This window comes from Lentinus tigrinus, assembly GCF_003813185.1.
Source record: "Lentinus tigrinus ALCF2SS1-7 unplaced genomic scaffold L226scaffold_1, whole genome shotgun sequence".
Classification (NCBI taxonomy): domain Eukaryota; kingdom Fungi; phylum Basidiomycota; class Agaricomycetes; order Polyporales; family Polyporaceae; genus Lentinus; species Lentinus tigrinus.
Window position 1 is genome coordinate 405,105 of NW_027137910.1, and position 14,342 is coordinate 419,446.

The 14,342-nt window shown below is 55.8% G+C and overlaps 4 protein-coding genes across 4 annotated transcripts; 2 read left to right on the forward strand and 2 right to left on the reverse strand.

Annotated features, from left to right (window-relative positions):
- Positions 1 to 97: 97 nt before the first annotated feature.
- Positions 98 to 1,384, reverse strand: L226DRAFT_527929 (uncharacterized protein). The gene is made up of 5 exons (XM_067679215.1): positions 1,135 to 1,384; positions 1,012 to 1,059; positions 941 to 957; positions 570 to 866; positions 98 to 512 (listed from the first exon to the last, which is right to left on the reverse strand). The coding sequence occupies exons 1-5, from the start codon at positions 1,322 to 1,324 to the stop codon at positions 198 to 200; spliced, it is 867 nt and encodes a 288-aa protein (XP_067542234.1). The 5' UTR covers positions 1,325 to 1,384; the 3' UTR covers positions 98 to 197.
- A 208-nt stretch (positions 1,385 to 1,592) lies between these two features.
- On the reverse strand, positions 1,593 to 3,051 carry L226DRAFT_527930 (carbonic anhydrase). Its single transcript, XM_067679216.1, has 6 exons — positions 2,880 to 3,051; positions 2,455 to 2,626; positions 2,372 to 2,396; positions 2,247 to 2,312; positions 1,880 to 2,177; positions 1,593 to 1,786 (listed from the first exon to the last, which is right to left on the reverse strand). The coding sequence occupies exons 1-6, from the start codon at positions 3,033 to 3,035 to the stop codon at positions 1,769 to 1,771; spliced, it is 735 nt and encodes a 244-aa protein (XP_067542235.1). The 5' UTR covers positions 3,036 to 3,051; the 3' UTR covers positions 1,593 to 1,768.
- A 1,621-nt stretch (positions 3,052 to 4,672) lies between these two features.
- L226DRAFT_527932 (tricalbin) lies at positions 4,673 to 10,937 on the forward strand. Its single transcript, XM_067679217.1, has 19 exons — positions 4,673 to 5,179; positions 5,406 to 5,779; positions 5,855 to 6,550; positions 6,604 to 6,869; positions 6,937 to 7,220; positions 7,277 to 7,742; positions 7,797 to 7,824; positions 7,884 to 7,950; positions 8,003 to 8,041; positions 8,109 to 8,125; positions 8,184 to 8,225; positions 8,284 to 8,809; positions 8,869 to 9,140; positions 9,193 to 9,313; positions 9,368 to 9,430; positions 9,481 to 9,593; positions 9,647 to 10,254; positions 10,308 to 10,422; positions 10,475 to 10,937. The coding sequence occupies exons 1-19, from the start codon at positions 4,978 to 4,980 to the stop codon at positions 10,703 to 10,705; spliced, it is 4,530 nt and encodes a 1,509-aa protein (XP_067542236.1). The 5' UTR covers positions 4,673 to 4,977; the 3' UTR covers positions 10,706 to 10,937.
- Positions 10,938 to 11,096: 159 nt separating this feature from the next.
- On the forward strand, positions 11,097 to 14,282 carry L226DRAFT_527933 (uncharacterized protein). Its single transcript, XM_067679218.1, has 10 exons — positions 11,097 to 11,330; positions 11,390 to 11,661; positions 11,716 to 11,916; positions 11,971 to 12,229; positions 12,290 to 12,403; positions 12,461 to 12,728; positions 12,791 to 12,949; positions 13,003 to 13,289; positions 13,352 to 13,590; positions 13,646 to 14,282. Exons 1-10 carry the CDS (start codon positions 11,154 to 11,156, stop codon positions 14,151 to 14,153), a joined length of 2,484 nt encoding a protein of 827 aa, XP_067542237.1. The 5' UTR covers positions 11,097 to 11,153; the 3' UTR covers positions 14,154 to 14,282.
- Positions 14,283 to 14,342: the final 60 nt, after the last annotated feature.

A 14,342-nucleotide genomic window follows, 5' to 3' on the forward strand; every position in this document is an offset into this window, starting at 1 on the left:
GTAGCCAGATCACGGTAGCTCAGGCCTGAAAGGATGCTCATCCTTATTGTCAGCCTTGCGCTTCGGGTCGAACCACTAGCCAAAAGCTGCGAATCGCTACCACGCTCACTAGGCAACTTGTACCTCCCAAGTCACAGACACCCGACCAACTTGCATCTCGAGGGTATCATACACACAGTCCTGATCTATAGAAGTTTTCAAAACTCGCCCTGTGCCCTCTTGTTTTCCACCCACTCGAGGACTTCCTCCCAGCTCTTGACCCTCGTCAACGGTGCGCCCGGCGGGATCTCTTTGTCCACGCTCTCCTCTTTCCAGAACTCGCGTCCGCCTTCGCGCTGCAGCTTCTCCTCAAAGCTCACCTCAGACGCGATGTTATCGTAGCGTGCGACGCGCTTGTTCCACTGGTAGTCACCGAACAGGAGTACGGGAACTGGAGGCTCCGCCGTCACGCATTTGAGGGCGTTCTCGACCGAGTCGTCGATGAGGAACTTCGCCCCGATCTTCCTGCATACCTATCTCATGCACAACAGGTGAGTACCACGCCAGAGAGGAACATATGGAAAACGTACGTCTGCCTTCGAGAGCTTCGTGAGCAGCTCCTTCTCGTCTGCGAGGGTTTCCTGCGACTGCCCTGTGCAGACCATCCAATCAATCATGCCTGGGAAGTACTTCTCGAGCCACTTGAGGCTTCTCTCCAGCTCGCGCTGCTGCCGCGCCGTCACCAGGACCAGTCGGTAGCCCAGGTTCGTAAGTGCAACAAGACCCTCGTACGCGCCATGGACGGGCGGCGTACGGTCGAGATAGTCGGTCTTCCAGAACTCCTCGACTTTGCGCACGGTTTCGTCGGGGTTGCCCCAGTATGGGTTCTGCAAGTTAGCGGGCGTACGGAGTGAGCGTGTTGTGGCACGAGAGGGACGATCGGGGCTAAGACGCAGCTGACCATCCAGTAGTAATAGTCTGCGCACTCATCGTCAACCTCTCGCGCTTCATCTAGAAGTTGTCGTTACCCACAGTAGAAGTCATCGAGCGTCATCTTCGTGCCATACGCGTCGTTGTGCCCTATAACCGTCATGTGCATTAGCTCTCCATCGCATCGTCTGTTGCGCCTGAGGCTCTCATCGCGTCTATGCTCACATTCAGCGACTGCCTCGTTCGTCTGAGACAAGACATCGTCCATATCGATCGCAACCACAGGCCGCTTGTCATCGTGAATGAACTCCTCTAGCGCAGTTCCCGGTCGCGCGGCCGTCCTCGGTGTGGCATGTCCTGACTCGGTGAGATGGAGCTTGGGATCGTATAGCTTCTTGCCAGATATCGCCGCCATATTGTCAATGTCTAGGCTGTTGCGCACGGGAACGACGCGGGATCGGACGACGAGAGCAAGAAAACGAGCGACTGATATTTTTGTGATCGTCCCGAGGACAGGAAGTCGGTGCCGACCGCAAAGTCTGCGCCGGCGACGCGGGCACGTGCCTCGCGTTTCATGTCGTCATTCGCGCGACGCGTCGCGAGCCTCCCGCAGCAACAGCAAGTCGCGAAGTCTCATTCTGTCTCAAGACTTAGACACAGTATAATCTTCATATATGCAATTTATCCACTAGATACATCTCGTGTAGATAGGTGAATGCGTTCGCCCTTCTGGGAGTCGTCAGTCGTCGGTGCCACTGCTGTGCCGACGCCTTAGGAAGCATTCACCCAAGACAACATAGACCGAGTACGCCTCAATCCATCGTTTGAGCCTAGGCGTAGACCAAGGATGGTGAGCAGGTCAAACAATCTGTCTTATCTGTGTGATTGAGGTAAGCGCCGTGTTCCTCGCGACATCACGAGAGCAGCTCGCGACAATCGCGCAATGCAGTCCTTGCCAAACGAAACTCACCTTTCCCGTCTCCACCTCATACACCCAGCCTGTAATTTTCGTCCCTGGCAGCACGAGCGGGTTCTCCTCGAGGAACTTCACATCGGCCTTGACGCTCTCCTCGAGGCCGTTGAATTCATGGAAATCGATCTCGTCTACAGCGTTCAGCGCAGGGTTCGTGGGGTCCGAGTCCTTCACGAGCTTGCGCAGCTGCGGGGTATTGAATGTGACCATCCCACAGCCAGTGTGGTGGAAAACCGCGATCTCGCGCGTCCCGAGGAGACGCTGCGAGATGATGATCGAGCGCAGAGCTTCCTTACTGACGCGGGGAAGGTAGAGCGGCGTTAGCAGAATTCGCGATGGTATGGGGAGTGGACATGGGACTCACGCGTCGCCGCCTGCATTCCGGACGATATGCGCCTCGCCTTCGTGGATGCCTAGTTCCGCGTAGACGCTATATTTCGAGAGTAATGAGTCAAGCGTGGACGTGAAGAGGACGCTAGACTGCCTCACTTGATACGTGCGTCCATGCAAGTGACTGTTCATAACGATTCCGTCAATGTTCTGGTCAGCTCCAGGCCGGGGTGACGACTCACTGATAAGCAGCTTCTTCGCTGGAGGAAGGGGCAGCTTGCCCTTGTCGCCGAAGCTGGCAACATACCTCTCATTGGCCTTGATAAAGTCTTTGTGTGCAGACATGTGCGTGTCGCGTTGTTGTTGCTCAGATGGGTTGGGTTTGGTATGCTCGTCTTCTAGGGCGGCGTTTTTCTACAGCAACAGAGTGAGTGAATGTGTTTAAGTCCATCGCGCTGGAGGAAGAGGAGGTAATTTCGCAAGGGTATGGCGGAAGGATGACGAGTAGGTTGCCGATTCGAGCTAGTTCCCCTACAAGTGGATCTGAATCGAGTCATCCTGTCGTTCGTGAGATCGCCCAGCGTCGATTCTTCCCGTATGGAAGGGCGCGTGGTATATGCCATCCCACCGGTGATATAGGATCGGAGAAGAAGAGATCGACACGTACAATATCGCTGTCTCCCGAAAGCTTGGCCGCCGCGACAGAGCAGGAGCGGGTGAGGGCCGGGTGTCCGACGACGCGAGGGGCCTTGCGGAGGAGGTGCGAGGTGCTCTTGAGGTGGTTGAAGCCGCCATTGTACAATCTGCGCGAGAGGAGTTGCATGTCACGCCGACGTGGGTTCAACTTCGAGGTCAAGTTGCAGACTGGCGAGCGCGTCCTGGCGCGTCGCGTATAAATTGGCGCGTTCTGACTCGTGCCCGCTCACTATTTTCTCAGTCGACGTCATCGTCGGCCGGGTACTTATATCTGGCGAGCGACTCTCCGGAACCTCGGAAAACATACAGTACGATTTCGATCTCCACGTGACTGTCAGGCATAAGCAAGGAATTTTCTCTCAAAGGATAGTCAAGTTAGTAGTAGTCACGACAGGCATCGCCCCAGAACCGGAGGCAGGAAAATGTCCGATATCTACTTACCCGGTTAGCCTTTCTCTGGGCTTTTGGGAAACTTTCTGGCTGCGAGACAGGATTCATTTCTTGGAGTTATTGCTAGCCTTTCCCACAGTAACAAAAGAAGCCTATCCTGAGTACACACCAACGACACGGAAGGGCACAGGAAACTGACCTATCCTTTGTCTGGATAGTTCACCACAGAAATGTTACCTTTCCTGCCCCCTGAAAGCCTTCCTATCAGGCTATATCATAATTTCCGGTGACGGGAAAGGTCTCTTATTACGGCTGAATTTTCCGGACAAAGGAAGTGTCGCCTTTTCCTCACCTTCCCAAGGGATAGAAAGGACTCTTTGAAAGGCGGCCTTCTGAGAATCAGGATATCTGCAGCATAGCGGAGAGTAAGGTGGCCTCTTCAGTCACCGAAAAAGTGCGGATAATGATTGTGAAAGGCTAACCGGGTAGAGAATTACTGTAACTTTTCTTTCAGCCAGTTCTGGGGCGCTGCCTGTCGTGAGTGCGGCGCAGTCCATGGAGGTCATGCGCAATTTGTACAAGTGCGCGTAGCTTCAGACAATAGTTCTTACGCGTGCTGATCACTTCACTCTGGGCGACACTGCACGCCTGCCCAGAACTGCTTGCGCGGCGGTTCGCTCGAGGTTGTCTTTCCGTTGAACGATGACTTCAGCACGGTTTTGGCATGGCCCATCTTACGTGTATGTCTTGTATTCGCCCACGGCCAAGAAGTATTGGTGAGCTATACGCGTGTCTTCCATGCTGCCAGATCGGGGCTTAAGCACTTTTCCTTGCGAGCGATCATTTGACTGCAACGTGCTGCTCTCAGCTCTGGCAAGCTCGGCACCAAAACCTTAGAGGCGGGACGATGGTCAGCTAGCTGACGATACATGGCTGTGCCAACGTCGGGAGACAATTGCGGAAGAGACCTTGCATGAATAGCGGCGAAGCAAACCTGTGTAGATAATTATAAGGCACCATTCTTTCGGTGATTTATTCTCGTCTGTGGCTACTTGACAACTTGACACGATGTTTCGAGACGGCAGGGACCCCGGATGTTATTGTCCCGAGTCCCGACCGGTTGATACTTGGTGAAGAGGGCAAGAGTGGTTAGCTGCCCCAGTGTCCGTGCGTATACGCCATGCCAGAGATTGTCGACAGTGGGTGGTGCATCAAGGTAAGTGGCGGCAGAGAGGTGGCGCGCTCTGGCACGCCCTCACGTGGCTGTCGCGTCGCGCGCCCCTGGACCCCGAAAGCAGGTCGTGCACACTTCCCAGCCGTGCACAAGCGATCACAACGCAGTTGGAGTGATAAAACAACCCTGAGGCACGCTGAGCGACAGCACATACACCTCTTCTCGACACCAGACACTCGTTGAACAGCGACGACGGCAGTGGGAGCCGTCGGACACGTACTACAAGTCAGGACGCAGCCGCAGCGCGGCAGCACTGCACGGAGTGACCGGTGACCGGGGACGCGGGGCGCGTGTGGCGGAACGTCATCGAGGAACGAACGGGCAGCGTTCATTCATCTGCGGTCTCGCCCAATACCCTCGGTCCCTCCACGCTCCTTCTTTCTATCTTACCACGACCTAGTCGCCTCACCCCGCCCGCCCTCCTTCAACCTCGAGCCCGCCCCTCATGGCCTCCGTCGACGGGGCATCCGTCCCCCCAAACGTCCAAGCCAAGGTCAACGGCATTGTCGAGCAAGACGCAGCCAAGGGTCGCGTGCCTGTGCACACCTTCGACCCCGACGCGAGCCCCGAGTCCAAGGCCGCCGATGCCGGTAAACAGAAACAGAACCTTGGTATCGAGCGGGATGATGTCAAGACCGGTGCGAAAGGCGAGTACATGCATTCCCTATCACTCCTAGGTCCGTGACAGGTCCGGGTCTTGAGGCCATTTGCACCTCGACTGCTTTGCTCTTTGGTACATCCACCTCCGCCGTGTGTATGGCCTTCGGGTACCGTAGTGACAGCATGTCATCTACGAGTCACTGTATTCTTCTAATGCGCAGCCCGGGATGTCCAGCGGCGCAATCAGACCGGACGCTGACTGCATTATTATAGCAGAGATGGCCATTGACACCGGAAAGACCAAGCCCAGCATCCTCCCCACTATCACCATCGAAGACGTCGACAAGGCTGGTGGCCGCACGAACGGCCAGGCACATCAACAACCTCCAGAGACACCTACCTCCCCGACTTGGCCAGCGTCACCCACTTCGCCGACGTTACCGGACGGCCCGGAACCCCCAGGCGCGATGCCTTCCGTACCAGCACCCGAGATACCCGTCTGGTACAAGGTTGGATGGCGTGACGTCTCCGGCATTGACCGCCAGAAAGTAGCGGAGGGAGAGGAGAAGGACAAGGAACTCTTGGGCCTCTTCTTGAGCGAGCAATTCTATGGAGAGTGGTATCATAATGCTGCCCTAGTTGTGGTGGTGAGTACTAGTACCACACCGTTACCGTGGACGATAACGACTCACGACAACGACTCACGACATGTGCATCCCTAGGCTGTTCTAATCACTCACTTCCTTACACGCTTCCATTTCGGTTTCGGATGGATCTTCATCATCCTTGCCTTCTGCAACACCTACTATTCCACCTCCATGGTTCGCACACGGCGGCGTGCTCGGGACGACATTCAGCGCGAGCTTGTGAAGACCCGTCTTGATGCCGAGCATGAGATCGAGTCCGCAGATTGGCTCAACAACTTCCTTGACCGGTTCTGGCTCATCTACGAACCCGTACTCTCCCGCACAATTGTCGCCTCGGTCGAACAAGTCCTTTCCCAGAGCTGCCCACCATTCCTCGACTCACTCAGGCTCAGCACGTTCACTCTCGGTACGAAGGCTCCTCGAGTCGACAAGGTCAAGACATTCCCGCGCACGGAAGACGACGTTGTTCTCATGGAGTGGTGGTTCTCGTTCACGCCCAACGACGTTTCCGAGTTGACGGAAAAGCAGAAGCTCAACAAAGTCAACCCGAAGATCATCCTCAACGTGCGTGTTGGCAAGGGTCTGGCGAGTGCAGCGATGCCCATTCTGCTCGAGGACATGATGTTCTCCGGACACATGAAGATCCGCATGAAGTTGATGACCAACTTTCCGCACGTGCAACTTGTTGACTTGTCGTTCATGGAGAAGCCAGTTTTCGACTATGTTCTGAAGCCAATCGGTGGTGAGACCTTTGGATTTGATATTGGCAACGTGAGTGGCCTCCCCTTACTCCGTGATGGTGCTTAATGCCTCTTTCAATCCAGATCCCCGGTCTCTCCGCGTTCATCCGTGATACGGTCCACAGCGTCCTTAGCCCTATGATGTACGAGCCAAACGTATTCACTCTCAACCTTGAGCAGATGTTGTCGGGCGAGCCCATCGACACTGCGATTGGTGTTCTGCAAGTGACCGTCCAGGGTGCGCGCGACCTCAAGGGTTCCAAGCTTGGCGGTGGCCGTCCCGACCCCTTCGTCTCTCTCAGCATCAACGAACGCCAGGAACTTGCAAGGACGAAGTGGAAGCACAACACGTACGTCATCACCTCCTATGTAGTTCATGACGTATGTGATTTGATACTGATGTGCGAGCGTCTGCAGTTCCAACCCGACATGGATGGAGACCAAGTTTATCCTGATCAACTCACTTACGGAGAACCTGCTGTTCAAAGTTTGGGACTACAACGATCACCGTGCGAATACCGAGCTTGGCTTCGCTAATTTCGACCTCAGCGTGCTGGAGGCGGACGCTACGCAGGAAAATATCGAGGCGCCGATATTGAAAGATGGCAAGGAGCGTGGTACCATTCGCTTCGACGTCAACTTCTACCCCGTTCTCAAGCCAGAGCTCGATGTTAGTGGCGTAGAGGTTATCCCCGACACAAGTAAGGCGCACCTCTTGGCTTTGATGACTCCGGGCTGATCTGGCGACCTTGCTTAGAGGTTGGCATCGTTCGTCTCACTGTGCACCAGGCCAAGGACCTCGACTCGTCGAAGTCTATGGCCGGTGACCTCAACCCCTTCGTCAAACTATTCACGAGCTCGGCGAAACATCCCATGCACGTCACGCGGAAGGTCAAGCACACGAACAATCCCGTCTGGGAGGACAGCACCGAGTTCCTCTGCACAGACAAGGCGTCCAGTGTTATCATCGCCAAAGTCATCGACGACCGTGACTTCCTCAAGGACCCCGTCGTCGGCTACATGAGCATCCGTCTCACTGACCTTCTCAAGGCGAAGTCTACTGGCAAGGACTGGTGGCCGCTCAGCGGCGCGCGCAGCGGCAAGATCAGGATCACTGCCGACTGGAAGCCGCTCAACATGGCGGGCAGTCTGCATGGTGCAGACCAGTACGTGCCGCCGATTGGTGTCGTACGTCTCTGGATCCAGCGCGCTACCGATGTCAAGTATGTAGGAACTTACTGGTCACAACGTGAAATGTAACTGACCTGGTTTCCTAGGAATGTCGAGGCAACGCTTGGTGGCAAGGTAGGAGCCCGGGGGTGGGAGAGCGAAGAGTTGCCGTGTACTGACTTCATCTCTTATAGAGTGACCCATATGTTCGCGTGCAGATCAACAACGTTACTGAGGGACGCACGGAGGTTGTCAACAACAGTGAGTGTGGCTTTGGTCCACCTTCTGGTGTAACTCATTGCATGCTGCGCAGACTTGAACCCCGAGTGGGACCAGATCATCTACATTCCCGGTATGTGCTCCACGCCCTGTAATGAAACCTTGAGCTCATCGGGGGCCAACTTCCCTTCCTTCTGTAGTGCATTCCCTGAAAGAAGTACGATTTCTGGCGTATGAATGATCACGAGCGCTTCTAAAACTGACATGCTTCCCAGACGATGCTGCTCGAGTGCATGGATTACCAGCACCTGACAAAGGTGAGCCACCACGCCTGATGCGTTAATCAACAGAATGTTCATCGGGTGCAATCCATAGGACCGCTCTCTCGGGTACACAGAGCTCAAGGTTGCAGACTTGGCCGCCCCGAACCAAGCCGAGAGCAGCGAGTTCCTGTATGTGTCCACCGGCAAGCGTGAGGCCCAAGAACCGCTCAAGCTCGGACACGGCACGTTCAAGGGCAAGTTGCACTACGTGGCCGAGTTCGTGCCTGCCTACGCCGTGCGCGGCATTGGTTTCGACTCCGCCCCGACCGAGCTCGAGCAGGCAGCGGAACGTACTGGAGCCGTATCCCCGGACAGCGAGGAGGGCGGCACGGTCCACGGCGACACCGACTCGGAGGACGAGGGCGCTGTGCCGGACGGCCTCACTGTTGCTTCCCCTGTCGGTGAGAACGATGGCGCGAATGGTCAGCTTGCCCACAGAAAGACAAAGTCCACGGATACCACTGCGTCGGCGCGGACCACAGGGACCACGGGTACAACAGGCACGACGGCGACGGCAGAGGAGAAGCGCCCGGAGGAGCAAGGCATCGAGATGAGCAAGGAGGAACTGCTTAAGCACCGTACGTGTCTCCATATATCAATAGCGATAGTGACTGACAATGATCGTCGTTACTTACAGAGGCCGGTATCATCATCTTCAATGTGATCTCCGGACAACTCCACAAGAAGGCGCGCCTCGAAGTCCTCCTGGATGATGCTTACTGGCCTGCGTTCAGCACTGTCCGCGCGCGCAGCACGAACGCAAACTGGGAGTACATTGGCGAGGGCGTCGTCAAGGAGCTCGACTTCAGCCGGGTGTGGCTGCGTCTCAACGAGGCGGACGAGGGCGACAAGGACGATATCGTCGCTGAGTGGAAGGGCGATGCGAAGGCATTCCTCGAGAAAACTCTCGTGAGCGGTACCTTACCAATTTCCCCTGCCTGGAGCTGAATTTGGGCTTCAGGACGGTCCTCAAGAGTTCACACTCGTGGACCCAGATGACGAGGACAAGAAGTCTACTGTGAAGATCGAGGCTCGGTACTTGCCCGTCCCTATCAAGCTTGAGGCGAGGGAAAGTGTCAATAGTACGTCAATATGGGGTGCCTGTGTAGCTCCATTGCTGACCCCTTTCATTCCAGACCAGGGTCTCTTGCGCGTTGACCTTCTTGATGGCCGCAACATCCACGGCATCGACAGAGGAGGTATGAAAGCAGCCTCCAAACATCACTGTGATACTAACAGACACTTCAAGGCAAATCTGATCCGTTTGTCGTATTCAATCTCAACGGTCAACGGGTATACAAGTCGCAGACTAAGAAGAAGACGCTTACCCCGGAGTGGAACGAGGAGTTCGTCGTTCAAGTAGTAAGTTCTCACCCTTCGTAAAACGTATGTCTCGATTTTGACCACCTTGTTAGCCCTCGCGCGCTGCATCCGACTTCACACTCGAAGTTTTCGACTGGAATCAGATCGAACAAGCCAAGAGCTTGGGCGCATGTAAAGTCGACTTGGAGAACATCGAGCCTTTCACGGCTGTGGAGCGAAGCCTCCCGCTCTCTTCAGCTAAGCACGGCGACAAGGGCGAAATCCGCCTCCGCCTCCTCTTCACTCCAGAGATCATCGTGAAGTCGCGCAAGAACACGTCCACATTCAGTACTGCTGGACGCGCCATGACACAGTTCGGCCACCTCCCCGTTGGCGCTGGCAAGGGTGTCATCCACGGCGTCACTGGTGTCTTCAAGCGTCGCAACAGCAGCGGCTCGGAGTCATCATCAGATGATCGGCGCGAACTTCCTGCAGGTGTCGTTGCGAAGCCTATCGACTATGCAGCTGAGGGTGGAGCCGCTGCGTTCCCTGCGTCCGCGTCCGCGTCCAATGGCAACAATGCAGAGCCGGGCACTCTTCGGGTCGTCGTGAAGGATGCGAAGGATTTGTCTACAGCGGACATCAAGCCTTACGTCGTGGTCCGTGTCGGTGACAAGGAGCAGAAGACGAGGCACGCTCACAAGACGGCTACGCCTGAGTGGTACGTACCGTTCATTGAGATGAGTTATGATGTGGATGTTGACGTTGTTGCAGGAACGAGTCGTTCGCGTTCTCTGCTGCCCCTGCTACGCAGCCGAAACTCTGGGCATGGGTGTACGACCACAAAACACTGGGCAAGGACAAGTTGCTGGGGTCCGCTGAGGTTGAGGTAAGCATCTTCTGTGCGATACTCGATGGCTGCCCTCTAACATTCGATGCAGATTTGGCAGCAACTGACGCCAGGCGAGGCCGTTCCTGCGAGGGACCTCACCATTGAACTACGTGAAGGCCAGGGTCTCCTGCACCTACGACTTGAGTACGACCCAGATACTCCGCTCTCCACCAAGAACTCTCGTGCGTCCCTCCACTCGCTATCCGGAGAGAAGCCTCCCCCGATCTCGCCCTCGCGGTTCTCGCTGAGCCGGAGACGCGGAGCGGACAAGGACGACTAGAGACTATGGTATGGACTCTTCATGTGTGATAACGACCGTATACGATACTCGGATGGCCCGGTCACGGCCACGGACGGTTCTTACAATGACACTCCCTTTCTACTAGCACTAGTCTCCTCGCATCTTCTCTATGTACATTTTACAGTCGACCGTGTTTTGCATACCTGCGCTTCCATCTCGCTTTCCAATCAAATATATCCATAATCGACCTCGCACTCCTGTGAGAGCAGACCATTCGATGTTCCACCGAAAGGTATTCTTGGTTGCGGGGGGGGAAGGTTGTTCAACGCATAGATAACCGTAAGTAGCAGAAGAAAGGACCGTGAGGGCATCCGCGCGCTAAAGCAACTATTAGCTGTCCTAGTAGCGCTCTATAGACTGTTTCCCCACCAGATACCGTCGGCCTCAAGTTCCAGCTTGTTCTCACTGTACCACTTGCACATCCAACATGACGTCTGTTCAGATACGCACTCTACGACAACCTCCAAACGTGAACGAGTCGAACGCGCGCGCACTCGCATACCTGAACGAGACGTACAAGTCTCTTGATGACCTCGACGGAGAAGCGGACTTGGATGATTTGGTCGAACAGGCACGGCAGAAGATGGAAGAGTTGGATGGGAAGGTACGCACTCCAGCCATTGCAAGGCGAACGAAGTCTCATATGCGCCTGTCGCAGCTCAGCTCGCGCACTCCCAGTCCAACGTGGACGCCGTCATAGCCCAGACGCGCGATAAAGCCACAGAGCAACTACATACGGCACAGGAGCTCTCGTTACTACGACATTCGCTTGCGGATGAGTTGTCCTACCTCTCCGGGGAGCTCGTCTCGTCTCTGTCAGGACCGGAGGAGGGACCCACGTTGTTGGAGGATTTGGAGGCACTGCACCGGAGTCTGAAAGAGCTGGAGAGCGTGAAGGGATACGTGCAGATTATTGAACATGCGCTGAGGCTAAGGTGTGTCACGCCCTGGTGTTCTATCCGATGGCGCGAATTGAGCCCCATGTGTAGTGAGGCTGCCGTCCAGCAAGTGCGCAGCTCTAGCACCGTGAGCGTGACAGAGTACGAGAACCTGCAAGCATTCGTTGCTTCCGTTGCGGCGGCATGTGGCAAGGTGGAGAGCGTAGCAAGTCAGCCTGACCTGCATATTCTCGCATTTCTTGAGAGGGTCGTGGAGCGGACATGGAGAGATATCAAGGGCACGCTCTCAACGTGAGTCTCTGGTACTATATGGCGTTCATGCCATCCTCAATCCGGACCCTTCAGAACCCTCCTCGAGGCAGCGGAGAAGCTCAAGTGGCCAACAAAAGTGGAGTACGCCTCCGTGGCGCCAGAAGACCGGAAGGCGTTCGAGGACGCATTCTACAATCTCCTCAAGCTTCAGACCATAGGCGAGAAGATCCGGGACACGTCGAAGATGAAGTCCAAGGAAGGCCTGTACCCTATACAGACACTCGTTCAGGCGGTTGCGTTGCGATTCAAGTTCCACTTTGAGGGAACGCGACCGACGAACCGGCTTGACAAGGTTGGCATCCTAGCATTGTTCGGGAGGTTCTTGCTGAACTGAGTAATAACGTTCTCGTAGCCCGAATGGTACTTCACGCATATTGTGAACGAATCGCATGAGCACCGCCCATTCATGGAGTCGGTTGTACAGGCTCTTCTTTCCTCCACGGAATATCGGACAGTGAACGCTTGGGTAAGTGATGCCACGTACTTGCTAGATCTCGATAGCTTGCTAAACGCTTTATTGTAGCGCGAATTCACGCTCTTGCTACTTCCGATTATAGAACGGAAAATCCGACGGACGATCCCCGCTCTGCTCTCTCACCCATCGATCCTCGCGCATACGATATATCAGGCTCTTGCTTTCGACACTGCACTGAAAGACGAAGGCTTCGATTTGCCAGGAACGACTGCCGCGCCTGCTAATGGCGAGGAGACCCGCCACTGGGAAGGAATAAGTGAGGTCATCCTCGGCAAGAAGGAATGGTTCGAGGCGTGGGTCGAAGGTGAACGCAAGTGTGAGTACCACTATCGAGTCACTTACGATTGCGACTCTCGCTCAACGAATTTGCATATATAGTCGCGATGGACCAGTACTTCGAGATCATAAGCGCTCCGGATGCGTGGCTCATTGCAGACGACGACGGGGAGGATGAGGGCGATACACGGCCTGCAGACCGCGAGCTCCGGCCGACCAACTCTGCCCGCCGGGTCAAGGCGTTGGTCGAGCAAGTCACTGGTGCGTGAATAGTGACTTCTCCCGGAGACCATTGTCAAATCCAGTATTTGCAGACCGCTACTCGCCACTTCCAGAGTACTCACATCGCACACGTTTCCTCATCGTCGTGCAGCTGCCCCTGCTCGAGTCTTACCATGCCCGGATCGCTTCGTCATTGGACGCCTTTGAGACGCTCTCGTCGACGTTCATGCGCGCAGTACCAGGCGCGCTTGGTACTGGAGACGGACGAGGGGACGGGCGGAAGCTGACTGCAGGCGTCGAAGGTGTCCAACGGTTGTGCAAGGCTCTGGTTAGCGCCAAATACTTAGCCGGCGCGATGGAGATGTGGGGAGAGAATTTGGTATGCATATCCCGCACATACCCATTGGAAGGACTACTGACATTCGCTGCCCCGTCTGTTAGTTCTTCCTCGAGTTATGGGCCGAGATCAACCGCAGGGCCAACCTCCGTACCAAGGCGGAGTCCATCCCGTCACTACCCAAACCGAATGGAACGGAAGATGAGCCGCTCGAGGGCACGATCTTTGAAGAGCTCGTTCGGCATTACCACGACCTAGTTGATCGAGCCGAAGAGATGATCGTCACTTGTGTGTCCGGGGAGGTCGAGAGTGGTCTTAAGCCCCATCTTCAGGGCAGCCCCTCGTATGTGTCTCCCGGTCTGTCTACCCCTCACTACACACTGCTGACATGCAAACAGGCAGATCACGCCTGCAGTCGGCTCTGAAGCCTCTGATGATATTGCTCTGGCCCAATCGTTGCTTGGCCCGCTTGCGCTTCTCTCTTCGCACATTGCGTTCCTCCGCGGCACACTGCCTCGAGGGACAGTCACGTCCCTCTACAGGCGGATCGCAGCCCGACTGTCGACGCACCTCCTCCAACGGCAAGTGCTCTATCGTGGCCGTGCACGCGCCACGCTGCAAGAATCGAAGACCGTGCTCGCCGAGGCCGAGCTGTGGGTGGAAACGTGCCGAGTCGCACTCAAGGAGGAGCGTGGGCGCGTCGAGGCACCATGGCGACCGTTCCTACAAGCTGCGAGGTTGCTGGCGGCCGAAGGCGATACATGGGTGAAGGTTGTGAACACGACGTTTGGGATGGCGAGTGACGGCGAGTGGGAGGAGGTTATGCTCGATACGGTTGGATTGTGTGAGTTCCCGAGGGAGGAGGTGCAAGGAATCTTGCGGAGGCGGGAGGATTGCGAGCGCTGAGATGTTGATCTGGCTGCTACTGTATTTGATCTACTCCATGCCTTCTCTCGTGTACCCATTCTGGAACATATGGTTGTCGTTACTGTTCGACATACGGTGGCAGCGGGAGATCGTCATGGTACAAGTGCAAACAGGGGTAAACAGCGCCCTGGCCGAGAGCAGCCGTGACGCCGCGCGCACCGCGCCTTT